Here is a 15074-nt window from a genome sequence, read left to right as displayed (position 1 = left end):
CAAGCATAGAGCGGTAACGTTAGCATAGGTTGACATTTGTCTTAGTGCAAAGTTTTCAAAAATGAGTCTTGTATAACGACTGTAGAAATCAATTTTTACTTTTGTACTGAGATACATTTCAGACTTTGTCCTTTTTTTTTTCTTTTTTTTTTCCAAATTAAAATAATTGAATCAGTACTTCTACTTTTACCAAAGATTTTTTGGTAAAAAGTAAGTATTACGCAAGTATTACAGGCTACTTCAAATCGCGTGCATGCCCCACCCCCTCATTGTATTTTTTGCGTAGTCCGACTGATAAAACTGACGCACTCTCCTTGGTGGAGACTGCGCGGCCTTTGAGCGGCAGTGACGTTATTAGCGGAGGGGCTCAGTTAGTTCTTGGTGACGTCGTAGCTCAAAGACTCGCTTGTTTGGGGGGTGGTTCCGACTGTGACTTATTGGGGGTGTTCATTAGAGCGAACGCGTCTCAGCGTCCTTCAAGTGGAAGGACTACTTTTCTACTTGGGGGATCCAGAGAAGCGTTTCACAGAATACACAATCTCAGACGTCGGGAGAAAGGTAAGTATAATTTTAACTTGTGTGTACAGAAACGTTTAGGCGGTAGATTTTCAGTTGTCTCCTTTTAAAACCGCGCGAGGACAGTAAAGGGGCCTTCTATATAGGGAAGTATCAGAAGGTGGCAGTACAACATTATTTATGAGGGGTTGTCTTCTAACTGGTGTTCTTTTCTATTTCCCAAACTTTATCGAGCCATGGCATAAATTTTACATTGAAAGTCTGAACGGCACAGTGGGCACACCACCAAACAATGTCACAAAAAGTTATGCATAGCTCGTTTATGGACAATTCCGAGTTTACGTCACAAGTCAAAATGGCGGTCTTGGTGAAAGAAAGCGCTCAATACAATGAAAAAGCATTGGACTTTGGATCGTTGTAATTAGATTTTTAATTGTACAGTGGCAGTAGTAGGACCATACACAGTCTCAAAGACCATTACAGCATACAGCTAAAGATGAGAGTAAACATTTTCCAACAACATTCGTCAGTGGTATACAGTTTAGCAACTCGGTAATTCAGGTCGTATGTGTGTGGGTGTGTGTGTGTGTGTGTGTGTGGGTGTATATATATATATATATATATATATATATATATAATAATCAAGCTTTAGAAGAGCCATTTCGGAGCTGGTTAAATTTGAATATTTACAGTATTGAGTGCAATATGAATAAGTAAGTATAAATATAGGACAGTTATGCTAACAAATCACTGCTTCATCATGCCTGTCATTGCATCCCCACCCATCTCTCTTGTTTATTATGAATGCTGAGTCCTTGTTTAGCTCAAGTACTGTAGTGAAAGGGAGAAACATCACAGTAATGTGTGTGTTGTGCTGACAAAAATGTTGAAGTCCTTGAATATCAGCAGTAATGAGATACTACTATGAAAATACTGCCTTGAGCAATTGGACAATTAGACTGTGACCCTCAGAATGCCGTGACATCATTTCCACATCAAAGTCTTTATATGTGTAAACTGTTTAGGGTTTTATCCTGCCTCTTGCCCAACCGAAGTCAGCTGGGCTCACGGTTGTAACTCTGGGGAGAAGCATTACAGAAAATGGTTGAAAAGATTGGAGCTTTTTCAAGCATGAAAGGCCTTTATTAGGTTATAAGTGACAGCATTACAATTGGATTCGAGTGCAGACTTTGAGTGGCCAAAACTTTCATTTTGCTTTTTCTCTCCCCTTATTCACAAGTTGACATTCTGGTGTGTTTTTGATAATTTTCCAGCTACAGAATCAAAGTGTGCTTCATCTTCAGATTACAAACTGTCAAATGTTCTTCCATGGGATTTTCTGTTGAAGATCAGAAATTATGGTCCCCATCAATCACAGAAAGTCATCCATGTCATGAAGTAGTTACGCAGCCCCACAGCGTCACACTACACACATCATGTTTTACTGTATTTTTTTTTTCCCCTGAAAGTTTTTTTTATATGCCAGATGGTAACAAGACACACTAACATTTGTCTAGTTTGTCCATAGAATATGGACTTCTAAAAGTCTTGAGAATCATTGAGATGTATTTTGCAAGACAAGCCTTTATTCTTCGTCAGCCATGGTTTTCACATTGGAACACTGCCACAGATGTCATTTTTGCCTAGTCTCTTCCTCATCGTTGAGTCATAAACAAACACTGATTTTATTGAGGCGAGGAAGGCATGCTGTTCTTTGGATGTTCTGGGCTTCTTTGAGACCTCCTGCATGAGTCGTCACTGCGCTTTTGGGGTAATTTCTGTAGTCTCGGTCCTAAGGTTCAGAAGTGTTCCATGTTCTCTATTTGTGAATAATGGCTCTCACCATGGTTCACTGGACTCCTAAATAAAGCTTTATGAATGGCTTTGTTGCTGTTGTTTTAGCTCTTCACAGATTGATTGCATTCATACAGCTTAAGGAATGGCTTTGTAACCTTTTACAGATTAGTGGGTTTTGGGGTGGGCTGAAGGGGGGAGTTCGCAAGGTCGTGTGCCTGGAGCGTCCCACACTTAACCGTTTATCCGCAGCCCTAGGACACGCTCTGTTTGTTCTAATTTCGGCCGTAGATGTCGCTATGGAGGCGAAGTGCCGCCCCTCCGGAGCTGCCACACCGGTAGCGACTCGCGAGTAGAGGACGACGTAGCTGTCACATGCTGCACAAACAGTCCATCGAAGCCAGTCGGTTCAAATGAGAATAACGTCGTAAAATGTGAATTACCTTTTGATTCTAAACAACCAAGGTAGCCGTCCGTGTGCCTACAGTCGTAGTTAGGAGGTGTATCGTGCTCCTCGTGTTTGGACTCTGCGTGTTACCGGGGAGACGGTAGTTGAGGAAAAAGCCGCACTCTGGAGAAGTGTGGTTGATCTCTCAAGAGCCTTATTGAGGAACGCAAAAGCACTTGGATATTGTTTTGCAACTGCAAACTGAAGCGGACGTCATCATATCTAGTCCAAACATGGTAAGTTTGTGGCCTAGTTAGGACGCTAGCTAGCGTGCAACAACCTGTTCCTCTTCTTCCTTTTTTTTTTTTTTTTTTAATGTATCGTCCGCATCTAGCACTTTAAACTGCCAGACTGTTTTTGTAACTTTGAACCAGCGTTTTTCACTTGCTGATGGTTGCTTAATTACAATTAAGCGCATCTTAACGATTTCGCCTCAGTGAAATGCGTAATGCTTAACCTTTTAAAAGGTGAACAAGTCACGGTCAACTAGTAAACATATAAGCCATGAGCTAGCCATGGCGGCTTTTGTGCGGTTCACCTGTCTTAGTAAACGGCGTATAAAAGAATCCGCCCTTTGTCGACTGGCTTTACTTTTAGGAGCATGTATGCGTAAGGTGACACGACCCCTGTGGCTTAACGTTTTCTTTCATCACTTTTGAGTTGGAATCCATGCGCAATGTTCAGCGTGTTACAGGCCTACACGTGACTCCTTGCTGTGTTAGCTGTTACACAAGCTAGGTGACGAGCTAAGTGGCTACCAAAGGGGCTGAGATGAAGGTTAATGTGTGACATGGGTGGAGAATTTAAGTTCCAACAGTTTTTTGGGAATTACAACTGGGCGGTGAAAGATTTTTGAGGATCAACGTGACTGTCCGGGATTCATTTTAACAGCCTAGCGAAGACGTTTGGAGACCTTTTTTGAACTTAACGTCAGCGCCATGTGCTCCGACACGCTCCACAACAGCGGTGCACCGCGCATGGAATTAAACCAGTGGCCGAGCACTTTGGCTTCTCCGTTGGGCCTCGTCTTTTACAGAATGTCGATCAGGATACAATTCGAAAATGTCAAACGAAGCAAATGCTTATTTGAATGACGTATGTACACACCCGGCTAAGGCTTGAAGCCGGGTTGAATGCAAGGCTTGTGTGTTGAATGGAGCGTCCGATAGGCGGGCTGAACCGGCATGCGGAAACCAATGAGGCTCAAGGTTTGTGTCTGCGCAGTAGGCGTGCGAACAAAACCGGATTATTGGAGCTCAGGTTAATGAGCCCGTACCTTGCTAGTAGTGAATGTGTCTCCATGTTGCACGGCCAACGCGTAATGTGGCTTGTCATTCTGCTGAGGAGATTGAATACCCACCCCACCTGAAATATCATTTGGTGTTGATGGCGTCTAAATGGTATGTATAGCGTTACGTCAAAATATGGATGATTTTTATTTATTTTTTAAAGAAATGTTTGTTCACTGTATAATTATACTTTTTTTTTTTTTGAAAGCTTCATATTTTAAGGCTGCAAGTGAAACTGACAATTACTCCAATCGATTACTCGTTATTTATCAGATAATTATTCACTCACAAAGATAATGAAATCATGAAAAATAATGATGAAAGAATCAAAGATAATGATTCAGCTTTCATGACGGTCTCCAGTAATCTGAAAATATTTACTGACTGGCTGAAAGTCTTATGAATTTAGAGAAATCAATTATTTATATACCCACCGCTTATTGATTAATTCCATTATCAATTATATTTTGTGCCTCAGTCATCTTAGTTTCTACATATGCAGTGCATTTGCATTTTAGTATATATTTTTAAATTGGAATGCTTAAAAGACTGAAAATCCAGCATTATTTAAAGCCGTTGGAACATTTGATTGATATGCTTATTGCTTAATATCACTTAGTACTAGTATGCTGTTTTTTTCACACTCGAAACTCAGCAAGACTCACTAATAGAACGAATATGGGGACCTAGTTGAATGACTGTCTTACTGTATTACCAGTATTCCCTTTTCCACTACTGTATTGCCTTCTTATGGAAAGCTGAGCAATTATTGAATATCCGGCAATGTCATAGGAGTAGTACACTACACACTTTCTCACGAGTAAGACAAAACGCTCTAGGTGAATGACTAGGGCACACAAGTAGAATGTTTTTTTTTTTCCGTTTTGTTTTTGTTTTTACACTCGTGCCTTTCACTGCTGTACTAGGTGTGTCAAAATTACAAGACTAAGGTCACAAAAGTTATATTACATGAAACAATCCCCTTGAAGTGAAATGCACCTTCCCAGACCTACCTGATTCGATATTGTCCACATTTTCAAAACGGATCCTCTTGAATCACTACCTTAAACTTGGGAAAGAAGGGAAAAATGGCAGAGCCAGGTCAGGTTAGTAGGGAGATTGTTCCAGCAATGCCATGTCCTTCATGGCAAGGAGCTAACAGATCCTAAGAGTGTTGTGAACTGGCTCATCATGGTGAAGCAGCCACAAGTGGTCCCACTTGTTGTTGGACAAAGCAAACATCACGTCGCAAGACGTTTTTGTAGGGGGAAATTCAGTTTGTTGTTTGGGTTTGAAATATATTGTGTACTCAGTTTTTTCCTCGGTCAAAATGAGGCAGAGGTGGTGTCACCCTTACTATAATGGGTAACTACGGATACCAGGTATTGGTGCCAATATCAGTATCAGTCTTATTTTAAGCTATCTGTACTCGAGGCGGTGTCCAATACAATTATGGGCTGCATTAGGGACAAGATTAGAAATTATATGAATACAAAGTTGCCATTAATTTTTGCCATTTTTTTTTTATAAGTAGAGGCATCACTGTATAATGTGTTCCTGCCGAGCTCAATCAACACAGTTGGAGCCCTGTGATGAGCAATATCAGTGGCTCAGGCTGGAGGTGGCCGCCTCTGAATTTTGTACACAGGAAAAACCCTGGTACTGCAATGAATTTTGTGACACATCTTGTATGACGTTTCTACACTAGTAGGACAACTTTGGCAGCATACTAGAAGCACAAGTACATGTCAGGGAAAATCTGCACTATTTGACATCTGCAAGCTACTACTGTAGCTGTGAAGTTAGATTGTAACTGATACAATTTTGCATTGTCATTATGACTAGTTAATAGTAGCATGCAGTTGTGAACTCATAATTATAGGCACAATTAATACATTTAAATTGACATCAGTGAAGGGGAAAAATGATGAATGAGTGATTAGCATGTCTGAGGTGTTGAAGTACGGGAGTTTGAATCTTGGCTGCGACCTTCCAGCGCTGTTTTTACATTCGCTATCCAATGAACAGTCCAAATTGTCCAAATGTTGTGTGATTAATGGTCTACATGTCCGATTAGTCCAAAGTGTCATTTTCAGTTGGACTGTTACCTCACCTCATCATTTTTGTTACACATGTACAACTGAAAGAACCGTTACAAATTGTACATATCTTTTTATAATGTAGGTCACCACCAAGGAAACCGTTTTGAACCCCAATGCCAAAGTGTGGCAGGAGATTCCTGCCCACCAGAATGACATCTCGGAGGGGACAGACAATTCCTCTTGGCTGCAGAACTATCCTCACAACGCTGACATGACTGAAGGTATGAGCCGTCTTGTCATATAATATTCGTTTAGTCCTGCCACGGAAGTGTTATGCATTTATTTACATGAAAAAAAATCCATATTTTTCTTATGTAAAACTGTTGATACCCTGTCTCTCTCTTCACCTCCCATCTCAGTGCACCCTGATGTTCTCTCTCTCAGTGGAAAAGGATGTGACTCCGACTTTCCCAATAATACTGACTATGCCTGTGTGCCCACAGAGGGCAGTGTGAATGATACTGGCCCATTTAATGCAGGGTATTTAGCCCTTAACACCCAAAGCGAGTGCACTGTTGATGACACAAAAGAACCACCCATGTCCGAAAGTCTAAAGGAGTCTTTAAAGAAAAAACTGGAGTTCTGCTTTTCAAGGTGGATTATGTGAAATGATTAGGTTGATCTGTTTTTCTTATCTGTTGTATTGGCTTCTTATTCAGAAACTTGTTTTCCAGAGAGAACTTATCAATTGACCAATACCTGATATCAGGGATGGACAGTGAGCAATTTATTGCCATCAAGACCATAGCAAGCATGGAGGACATCAAAGCCCTCACCAATGACACAGATCTCATTGTTGATGTACTGAGAGGTACCACTTATAGCAAATGAAATGCATTGTTTACTTTGGTAGACAAATTCTAACTGGTGTCTTAAATAATCCAATTATTGTTGCAGCTCTTACACCCTTTGCTTGTAAATTATAAACTAAAACTCAGATCACTGTTAAACAAAGTACTTCAATGATTATTTTAGATAATGTTTTATCTCTGTGACAGAATTGCCATTGGTTCAAGTTGATGAAGCAGGAGAAAAAGTTCGTCCGAATCACAGTCGCTCCGTTATTATTCTACGAGAGGTGCCGGAGACTACACCAGTAGAGGTAAAAGACCATCCTCCATTGTGCAAATAAAGAACTGTCACCTACAACTTAACCTCTGTTTTACATGCTTGCAAAAATCAACATCTGTTTTGAAAAAAGAATGTTAATGAATTGATTGCTTGTTGGTGAGAATGCGAGTAGAGCTGTAAAATGTGTTTTGCAACTGTTGCAGGAGGTGGAGGCTCTTTTTAAAAATGAACAGTGTCCAAATATGTTAAGTGCTGAATTTGCACACAACAACAACTGGTACATAACGTTTCAGTCAGATATGGATGCCCTGAAGGTATACAATTACGTTTATTTCAAAATTGACTTTATTTGTTAAAATGACTTATTTTAATAGCAAAAAAATAGAAAAAGTTAACTGTAAGGATTATATGGGGGTTTGCATACCACACGTTTTGAGTGTAAGAATCCTTTCTGTCCTCAGGCTTACAGATTTCTACGAGAGGAAGTGAAAGTATTTCAGGGGAAGCCAATAATGGTGAGTTTAGAGCGTTAATTGATAATCATACGGATCTTGTTGCTTCTGGTAGTTTTTGGACAGTTTTTTTTTTTTTTTTCCCCTTGAATGCTACTGTCGTAACCCCCGGTGATGATCAGTATCGCGCTTGGAAGGACCCAGATGCGCTGACACTGGCTGGGGAGGAACTTTGCTTTTCTGTATTTCTCTTTTTCACTCTTGCTGTGTTCTGTCCTTCATCATCATTCCTTTTCCCATTGTTTCCCTTATCCCAACTCCCCTCCAACCCCCCTTCCTCGCCAGCGCAGTGTTTTATGGCCTAATGACCGTGAGATTATGAGATCTGAGGGGACCAAGGCGACAGTTAACAATCTAATCATCGCTGGAAATGCTGATGATTCACGTTTAAAAAAAAAATATCTTGTCTCGTAATTCCTGCTTTGTCCTTCCAGGCCCGCATCAAGGCAATAAACACATTCTTTAGTAAGCCGGGCTTCAGCAGTGTGGATCCCAGTGTGTACAACCAGCAGGCCCAGCCTCACATTGCGTATGGCTCCCCTTTGTACATGCAGCAGGTATACAGTGCTCAGCAGCAATACCCAGTCTATCCGGCTCTTGCCCAGTCCTGGAATGCCACAACACTGCCTTACTTTGAAACACCTCTGGTAAGAGCATTTATCACATTTATTTATTATTTTGTTTAACCTTCCAATTGATGGCAGTACTGACCTGGCCGCACACAGCACAGTAAAACAAAGCAAAGTAAAGGGAAATACAAAGTGATCAATATTATATAGTTTCTGTTAAATACATTACTTAACATCATACATAGTACATGAAAAACAGGTTCTGAAAAGGCTTAAGGCCAGGTGCCGTAATCATGCAACTCTCATTTTTAAATGCTAAATGATTATGTATGGTATGTTAGAATTAATAGTTTGTATTTAAATTTTCTTTCACGCTACTACTATGGCATCCAGGCACCTTTCCCTAACAATGGATTCATGACTGCTTACAACAGTGTGGGAAACTATAAAGCAAATTCAAGCTCTAATCCACCTCTATGCAGGAACCGGTAAGTGCCGTTCATGATTTTGTGACGAGTCTGTTTTCGGGGTTCAACGACTAAAGATACATTTTTAGTGGGCGACGTAAAAAATCGTTTATAACTCGATGGGTGGGGGCATTGACATTTGTGCCATGTACTGGTTTCATGTAAAGACCCATTTTGATCAACCAGCATGAAAGGAAAAATAACTAAATAAATAAATAAAAATAAAACTCGCTTTTATGCTGAATGTTGTCGTTTTAACTAGTGGGACCCTTGCACATGCTTTTCCAATGAGCTGGTCGGTCACACCATGTGTTCCATTACATAGTGTGTTGTAAAACGGGACAGTGGAACCCTGCTTCAAAAACTTCTAAATTTCTCTGTTCCCACTTCAACTTTTATTGTATTTGGGGTAGAGTGGCACATAATATTTTGGCGACAAAGATGGAGTTTCACTTAGCGCTGCCCTTTTTTTTTCTTAAAGGGTCAGTAGCCGATATATCGTCACTCACCTATTGGCCGTACATTTGTCCACTCAAGAGCGTGATAGTCAGGTGACAGCAGAAGACGGGCGGGTTGCAAGTCCTCTCCGTAAATTAGCCAATTGGAAGGCGAAATTTCAAATATACATGATTAGCAGTTTGACTAATCAACTGATCAGTTCAACCCCAGACTGCGTTAAACCCCTTAATAACGTATTTTTCCCTCATAACTGTCTTGTGTTCATGCATGTGTAACATTCAGATGTACTGTTAGACATAAGCCCTTTCTGTGTTCCCAGGAATAATTTAAATGGACACTTGAGACCTGGTGACACGCTCATAACTCCTCCCATGGCTCCTCCTCCAGCTCTGATGGATGGCCTGTTGAGGCCCTTGACCTCACAGCCCCTTCAGGCACCAGGGACCTTGATTGCCAGCACTTCAGCCAGCTTGCCCTCCCTAAGCCCGAAACACACTTCTGCAAAGGACATCATGTCCAGTGGGGACCTGAGCGGGGATGTACGAATTAGGTCTGTAAATCTCGTTAATTCACGTTGAGATTTTACAATGGCAGTGAGTGTACCCATTATAGGTTTGCTGTTCTTACCTCACGTCCTACCTCTCAAAATATTTTTGCTTTTATTTCAGGAGAACTAACAACTACAGAGGCATGAGGAGGAAAAGAGATGATGAACATAACATGGTCAGCAACTTTGAGATTTTTAATTAGCGGTATAACAATATTTCATGCATCTAAAATCGTTTACCGAAACCCCTCACGCAGAAGCCCAGTCCTGTGACAGAAGTCGAGGTGCCTGCTCCACCAAAGTTTGACCTGGCAGCTTCCAATTTTCCTCCATTGCCAGGATGTGTGGTTCATGTAACAGAAGAGAAGACACCAGAGATGCGTCTGTCTGATGTTGTACGTGGTCTAAAAGTGACCAAGAAGGTAAATAATCTGTTAATTTACTTCTACCTGCAGTCTCATGTCTACTGTCGGTTTACCCTTGCCTATACTTCCTTCTCAGGTTGTATGCAACAAAGTAGATGAAACTAAACCTTCGAACATCTCAGAACCTCCAATTTCAAGTCCTGTTACTCCAGATGTGGCACCTATTGCAGAGGTTCAGCAGAACCTAGCTCAGCCCGTTAGAAGGTGCAGTGTCCCCTGTTACCCAGTGTTCAAAATGAATTAAATAATTACAACAAACTTACATGTGATTCCTTACATTTTAGCATTTCTTCCCCGGTCGAAGATGTGGGTGCGGCCGACATTACGATTCCAAGAGAAGACGTGTCGTCCATCACGCCTGTTAATCCAACAGAAGACGTATCTTCCACATGTAGCCAAACTGTCCATGAAGTAGCATCTCCACCGTTTGACACCTCAGAGCAGGTAAAGACTCACTTTTCTCTTGGGTCACTTCGTGACAATATCTCCTCTTAAGCCACCACTAATTGATGACTCATCCTTCAAACAATTCCAAAATAGAAAGGTGGTGTTGTAGAAAATGGCAAATTTTGATTAGATGCTCAGTTATTCAGAGGCTCCTTTTGTGGTATTCTTCTTTAGTACAGTAATGTGTAAAGACTTCAGCACTCATTGTAAGTAGAGCCGTAAGTAGGATAGGTAGTTGGCAATCTGCCACATTTATGTGGAAATGTGTAGGGACCTGACAGATGGACTAATGGAAGAGCTCATTAGATTTTAGGGAGCAGTGGGTACAGGAACTTAATTTTGCCCGTTGAGCCAACTTTGCATCAATATTACTGTCCAAAAGAATTTTGTCAGCCACATCTGTTTATATTATACATAGTAGGCAGTGCCGGACTGGGGCTCATTTTCAGCCCTGGAGTTTCAGGGCTCAGACCAACCCACTTTAATTCACGTTTTAATGAACTTGTACAATTTTACACTTTGTGGATGAATATAAAATAGATGAGCATTTCCTCTATTCGTATTGCATTTGATTAAAACATGTAATTTACAGTTGAATGCTCTTAGAAGAGCGCGATTGTTTATCTGAACAAGTATGTAAACATAAAATGGGCCAAAAAAAAAAAAGACGACAAAAAGAAATCAATAAGCAAATGTACATTAAATGGGGTAAGACATTTTACACTTCACAAGACACATTTACAAATGAAGCTAAACCATCAAGATTAAGGTAGCTAACACTGTACATCCTGTTGCAACTCTTATTTTGGAACGTTTTCTCACACTGACTGACACTAACTTGGAGAGCAACGGCAATCACAGGAGGCTTTCCCATTTTGCTTTAGTTGCCGAATCCTTGGTAACAAAGTTAGTGCTATATAATGGCTTATGCTGATTGACAATGAAACAGTCAATTTAAGACACTCATTTAAGGGCTTATTACAAAACAAATGTGTGGGGCGAGATTTTGAAACCAATTTTTCGGCAAATATAAGGCGGCCCACCGGAAATTGTCCCACCCCTCCTTATGGCCCAGACCGGGCCTTATGGTAGTATGGGTGTGTGCCATTCTTTAACTAGTTTTACAAATTTTGTGATTTTGGTGGCTCATTGAGTCTTCTTTAAATTGGCCATTGGAAAGAAGATATGAAAAATCACATAATTAGCAATTAGTCAATTTCAAGCTTTAAACATCGATGTGAATTAATAAAATCTCATCGGTGCAACTCAATTGTACATGAGTACAGCACCATAGAAATGGATACAAAGAGGGCTAACTCATTTATGTTGAGTACTGTATAAGAAATCATGCTTTCAAGTGTTTATTTTAACATGTATTAATTTCCTTTCTTCTCTAACAAGGAGCCAAAAAAGCTCAGCTATGCAGAAGTGTGCCAGCGGCTCGCTAAGGATGGACCACCGGCACAGACACCCTCTCCGGCCCCCCCTGTCTCTACCGTCGCCCAGCCTCTGCAAGAGCTCAAAGTTAATCGAGGGGAAGATCCACGAGCCAGTAACATCGATGCTGCAGACAAATCAGAGAAACGTGGAGACAGCTGCCCCCCTCCTCGTCAATTCTCACGCACATTTTACGCCTATAATCGCTTTGGCCGAAGTGGAGGTGCAGGGCTGAAAGTTTGGGAGAATCCCAGAAACACGGGGGGAAACGCAGGCAACACCTTTTCCCCTCAGCGTGGATTCAGGAGGAGTGGCAAGGAACAGAACATTCCCCCAAGGTCACCAAAATAACGGAACAATTCTTAAACTGGTAAACTGAGACACGTGTGTAAATATTTATTGTAAGATTATTTAAAAAAAAAAAAGAAAAAAAAAGTTTGTAAATAGGAATATTTTAGGTTTAAGCTGCTTTTGACAAATGTTTTTTACATGATCATCAGCGCTTGCTCAATTTTTGGGTTATCACAGCTGTGCTACCTACATTATTTTATATGTCCTTTACTCATATGTATATTGTGAGTGGCTGGTAGATGCATTTCTGTGACCAAAATGTTACTTTATATACAGTGGTCCCTCACTACACGGTTCACCTATTGCGGATTCACTCTATTGCGGAATTTGGGGACATAAATCATTCACTGTGGGGTTTACCTCAGGTTGTTCATCTATATTTCGCTATTTTTATTTTTTTATTTTTTTATTTTTTTCAGTGATTATGGGAAATAAAAGTGGACCTAAACAACTTTTGGGTAGACCCTTCCAGTGTGACGTCACGTTTAAGTGCGCCCCTTGCGGCGGAGGGCAGGTCGTCAATGCGAGTGAATTAGAAAACAATCAGCATGACCTGGAAAACAGGTCAAACTGTTGATAAATCAGCGACCAATGCTATGGTGAACTTGTGCGTGACTCAAAGAGAAATGAGATGATTCTTTTGGCTGGCGGCAGTGATTCTATACCAGGCGTAAGACGGTGAGGAGTGAAATACTAGCACGGTGGCTAGCGCGAAACTACGACGCAACTGCTTTGCACCCACAAAAAGTATGAGGATATGCTCAGATCTTCTTATATGACAGGTGGATTTTGTCTTTTTCATATACAATAGGTCATAACATTAACCTCTGATTGTAAATTCCAGGAAGATGTGATGAATGTGCCAAATTATCTTTAGTGAAACAATCACTCATACTTTTTTTTGCATAAGTATTCAAGTAATTTTGAACAAAAAGTTAATGATTTAGCACGATTATCACAATTAACACTAACTCGGGCTTGATCTCTGCTGAGGAATGTGTTGTAAATGTGCTGTCTGTTAGCAGCTAGCAATCTAAGATAGCTTGAAGACATATACAGCAAGCTAAGTATTGAAAACTGTGATATACAGCAAGATAAGTATATCCGGAGACAAAGGATTTCATGAATGACAATTTACACCATGAAAGTAGTGATCGACGTACTGTTGCAATCAAAAACAGTATACCTTAAGCTTCTGCTTCCACATTGCCTTCCAACAAACTCCATTTTTTTATAGCTAGCGGCTCTGAACGGCTGGTTTCAATGAGTTGCAATAATGTAGTGTCCTACTCGGGACGTTTTTCGTGACACTTAACATATTTCCCACCTTTTAACGAAAACGCTCGCCGAAAATCAAACTGTACATTCATTCGTTATGGGATGTTTACCCTCCGGGAGGCGCAGTGGAAGTCGAGCAGTGACGTCAGCTGGAATGGTCTATTGGGCCCATGTCTACTGTAGACATTGGAGGCGTACAGCTATGTTATATTTGCAAAGTCTAATTGCACTTTGCGAGTGTCTTTTACTACTAGTTGGTGTCCAGTTTTGGGGTGGAATGGTAGCAGTCAACCTCTGAAACAAGGTGCCGAGATCTGTAATTATTATTATTATTATTATTATTGCCTACCTCTCAGGTATTGTCTTTCTACTGGGATATCTCACAACGTCTTGCAGTTTTAATGGCAGCTTCTTGTAAGTTCAGCTGCAATACCTGTGAAATTCTGAGTGATCCGCTCATTAATTAGCAAGCTATCACTTGAGTAGTGATCTCATTGGGGATTGGCACATAGCAAGCTGTCACTATTTTATGTGAAAGGAAACCTTTACTTGGTCAGCAATTTAAGGTAACACTGTGGAAATTGATATTTGCTGTAAGTAATGAAAATGGTGATTTATCTTACTGTCCCATCTGAGTTTTCACTTTATTGCAATGGCAGTATGGCATGATGTGTCCAGTTGCCCAGTTTTCCTGAACAAAAGACCTAAAGATGGGCAACCTGATTGATCAGATTTTGTTCTGAACTTAATACTTGGACTAATATGAAACCCGGGTTATGAATGAAATGCATATTCATAAAACATTGAATGTAAATGTAATCGACATGTTTGTCAGGTTTAACTGTCCATGTAAATAGCCAGATTAGACTGTTGAATGAATGTTTGTTTTTAGTGGTGTGCCACTAATCTGCTTAGTTTTGTCATTTAGTAGCTAAGACAGCATTTTTTACTGTAATTATTACTGTAATAGACATGTTGTGTTATTCAATTTTTAACTTCTGATTTTATTGAATATTTGTAAATAGCCATATGATTGTTAGCAGAGAAATATTTTGATGTACTTTAAACTCTCCATTTTATTTTATCTCGAGGCATGTCTTTTTTTTTTTGTTCTGTTTATCTCAAATGTATCTTTTAGTTAAAGTGGACTTGTTTAATACGGATGGAGGATTTGTAATCTGTTTAAAAAAAAAAAAAAAAAAGTAAGCAGTGTAAATCTTTTAGATAAAATATGCATCCGGTGTTTGTGTTTGTGTTTAATTTGTGTTAAGCAACCAAGTGCCTTAAGAAGCATTTGTAATTGAAAATTACACACTGGTATGGCTTGTACTTTTTTTTTACTTGGGAGCTCGATGGAACTTT

At 40.2% G+C, this 15074-nt stretch overlaps 1 protein-coding gene across 3 annotated transcripts; it reads left to right on the top strand.

Moving 5' to 3' along the window:
- The first annotated feature begins 2623 nt into the window (after positions 1-2623).
- Positions 2624-14954, top strand: larp4ab (La ribonucleoprotein 4Ab). Of its 3 annotated transcripts, none has more exons than XM_077528905.1 (15): positions 2624-2994; positions 6232-6370; positions 6593-6743; positions 6824-6960; positions 7148-7251; positions 7424-7534; positions 7682-7735; positions 8167-8379; positions 8695-8789; positions 9547-9777; positions 9896-9950; positions 10032-10196; positions 10276-10403; positions 10484-10643; positions 12048-14954. In XM_077528905.1, exons 1-15 carry the CDS (start codon positions 2992-2994, stop codon positions 12432-12434), a joined length of 2133 nt encoding a protein of 710 aa, XP_077385031.1. In that variant the 5' UTR covers positions 2624-2991; the 3' UTR covers positions 12435-14954. The 3 variants fall into 3 exon arrangements, with proteins under 3 accessions (XP_077385031.1, XP_077385029.1, XP_077385030.1); XM_077528903.1 differs by having other exon boundaries at positions 6509-6743; XM_077528904.1 differs by lacking the exon at positions 2624-2994 and adding an exon at positions 3149-4158 and having other exon boundaries at positions 6509-6743.
- The last annotated feature ends 120 nt before the right edge of the window (positions 14955-15074 follow it).

The sequence above is a fragment of the Festucalex cinctus genome, chromosome 8, assembly GCF_051991245.1.
Source record: "Festucalex cinctus isolate MCC-2025b chromosome 8, RoL_Fcin_1.0, whole genome shotgun sequence".
Lineage (NCBI taxonomy): Eukaryota > Metazoa > Chordata > Actinopteri > Syngnathiformes > Syngnathidae > Festucalex > Festucalex cinctus.
This window is presented reverse-complemented; position numbering and strand designations above follow the sequence as displayed.

What these genes read in the sequence shown, in the direction of transcription:
- larp4ab (XM_077528903.1), top strand. An exon ending in CATTGTTGATGTACTGAGAG is followed by an intron (nt 6,961 to 7,147) that starts GTACCACTTATA and finishes TCTCTGTGACAG; the next exon opens with AATTGCCATTGGTTCAAGTT. An exon ending in CCACCTCTATGCAGGAACCG is followed by an intron (nt 8,790 to 9,546) that starts GTAAGTGCCGTT and finishes CTGTGTTCCCAG; the next exon opens with GAATAATTTAAATGGACACT.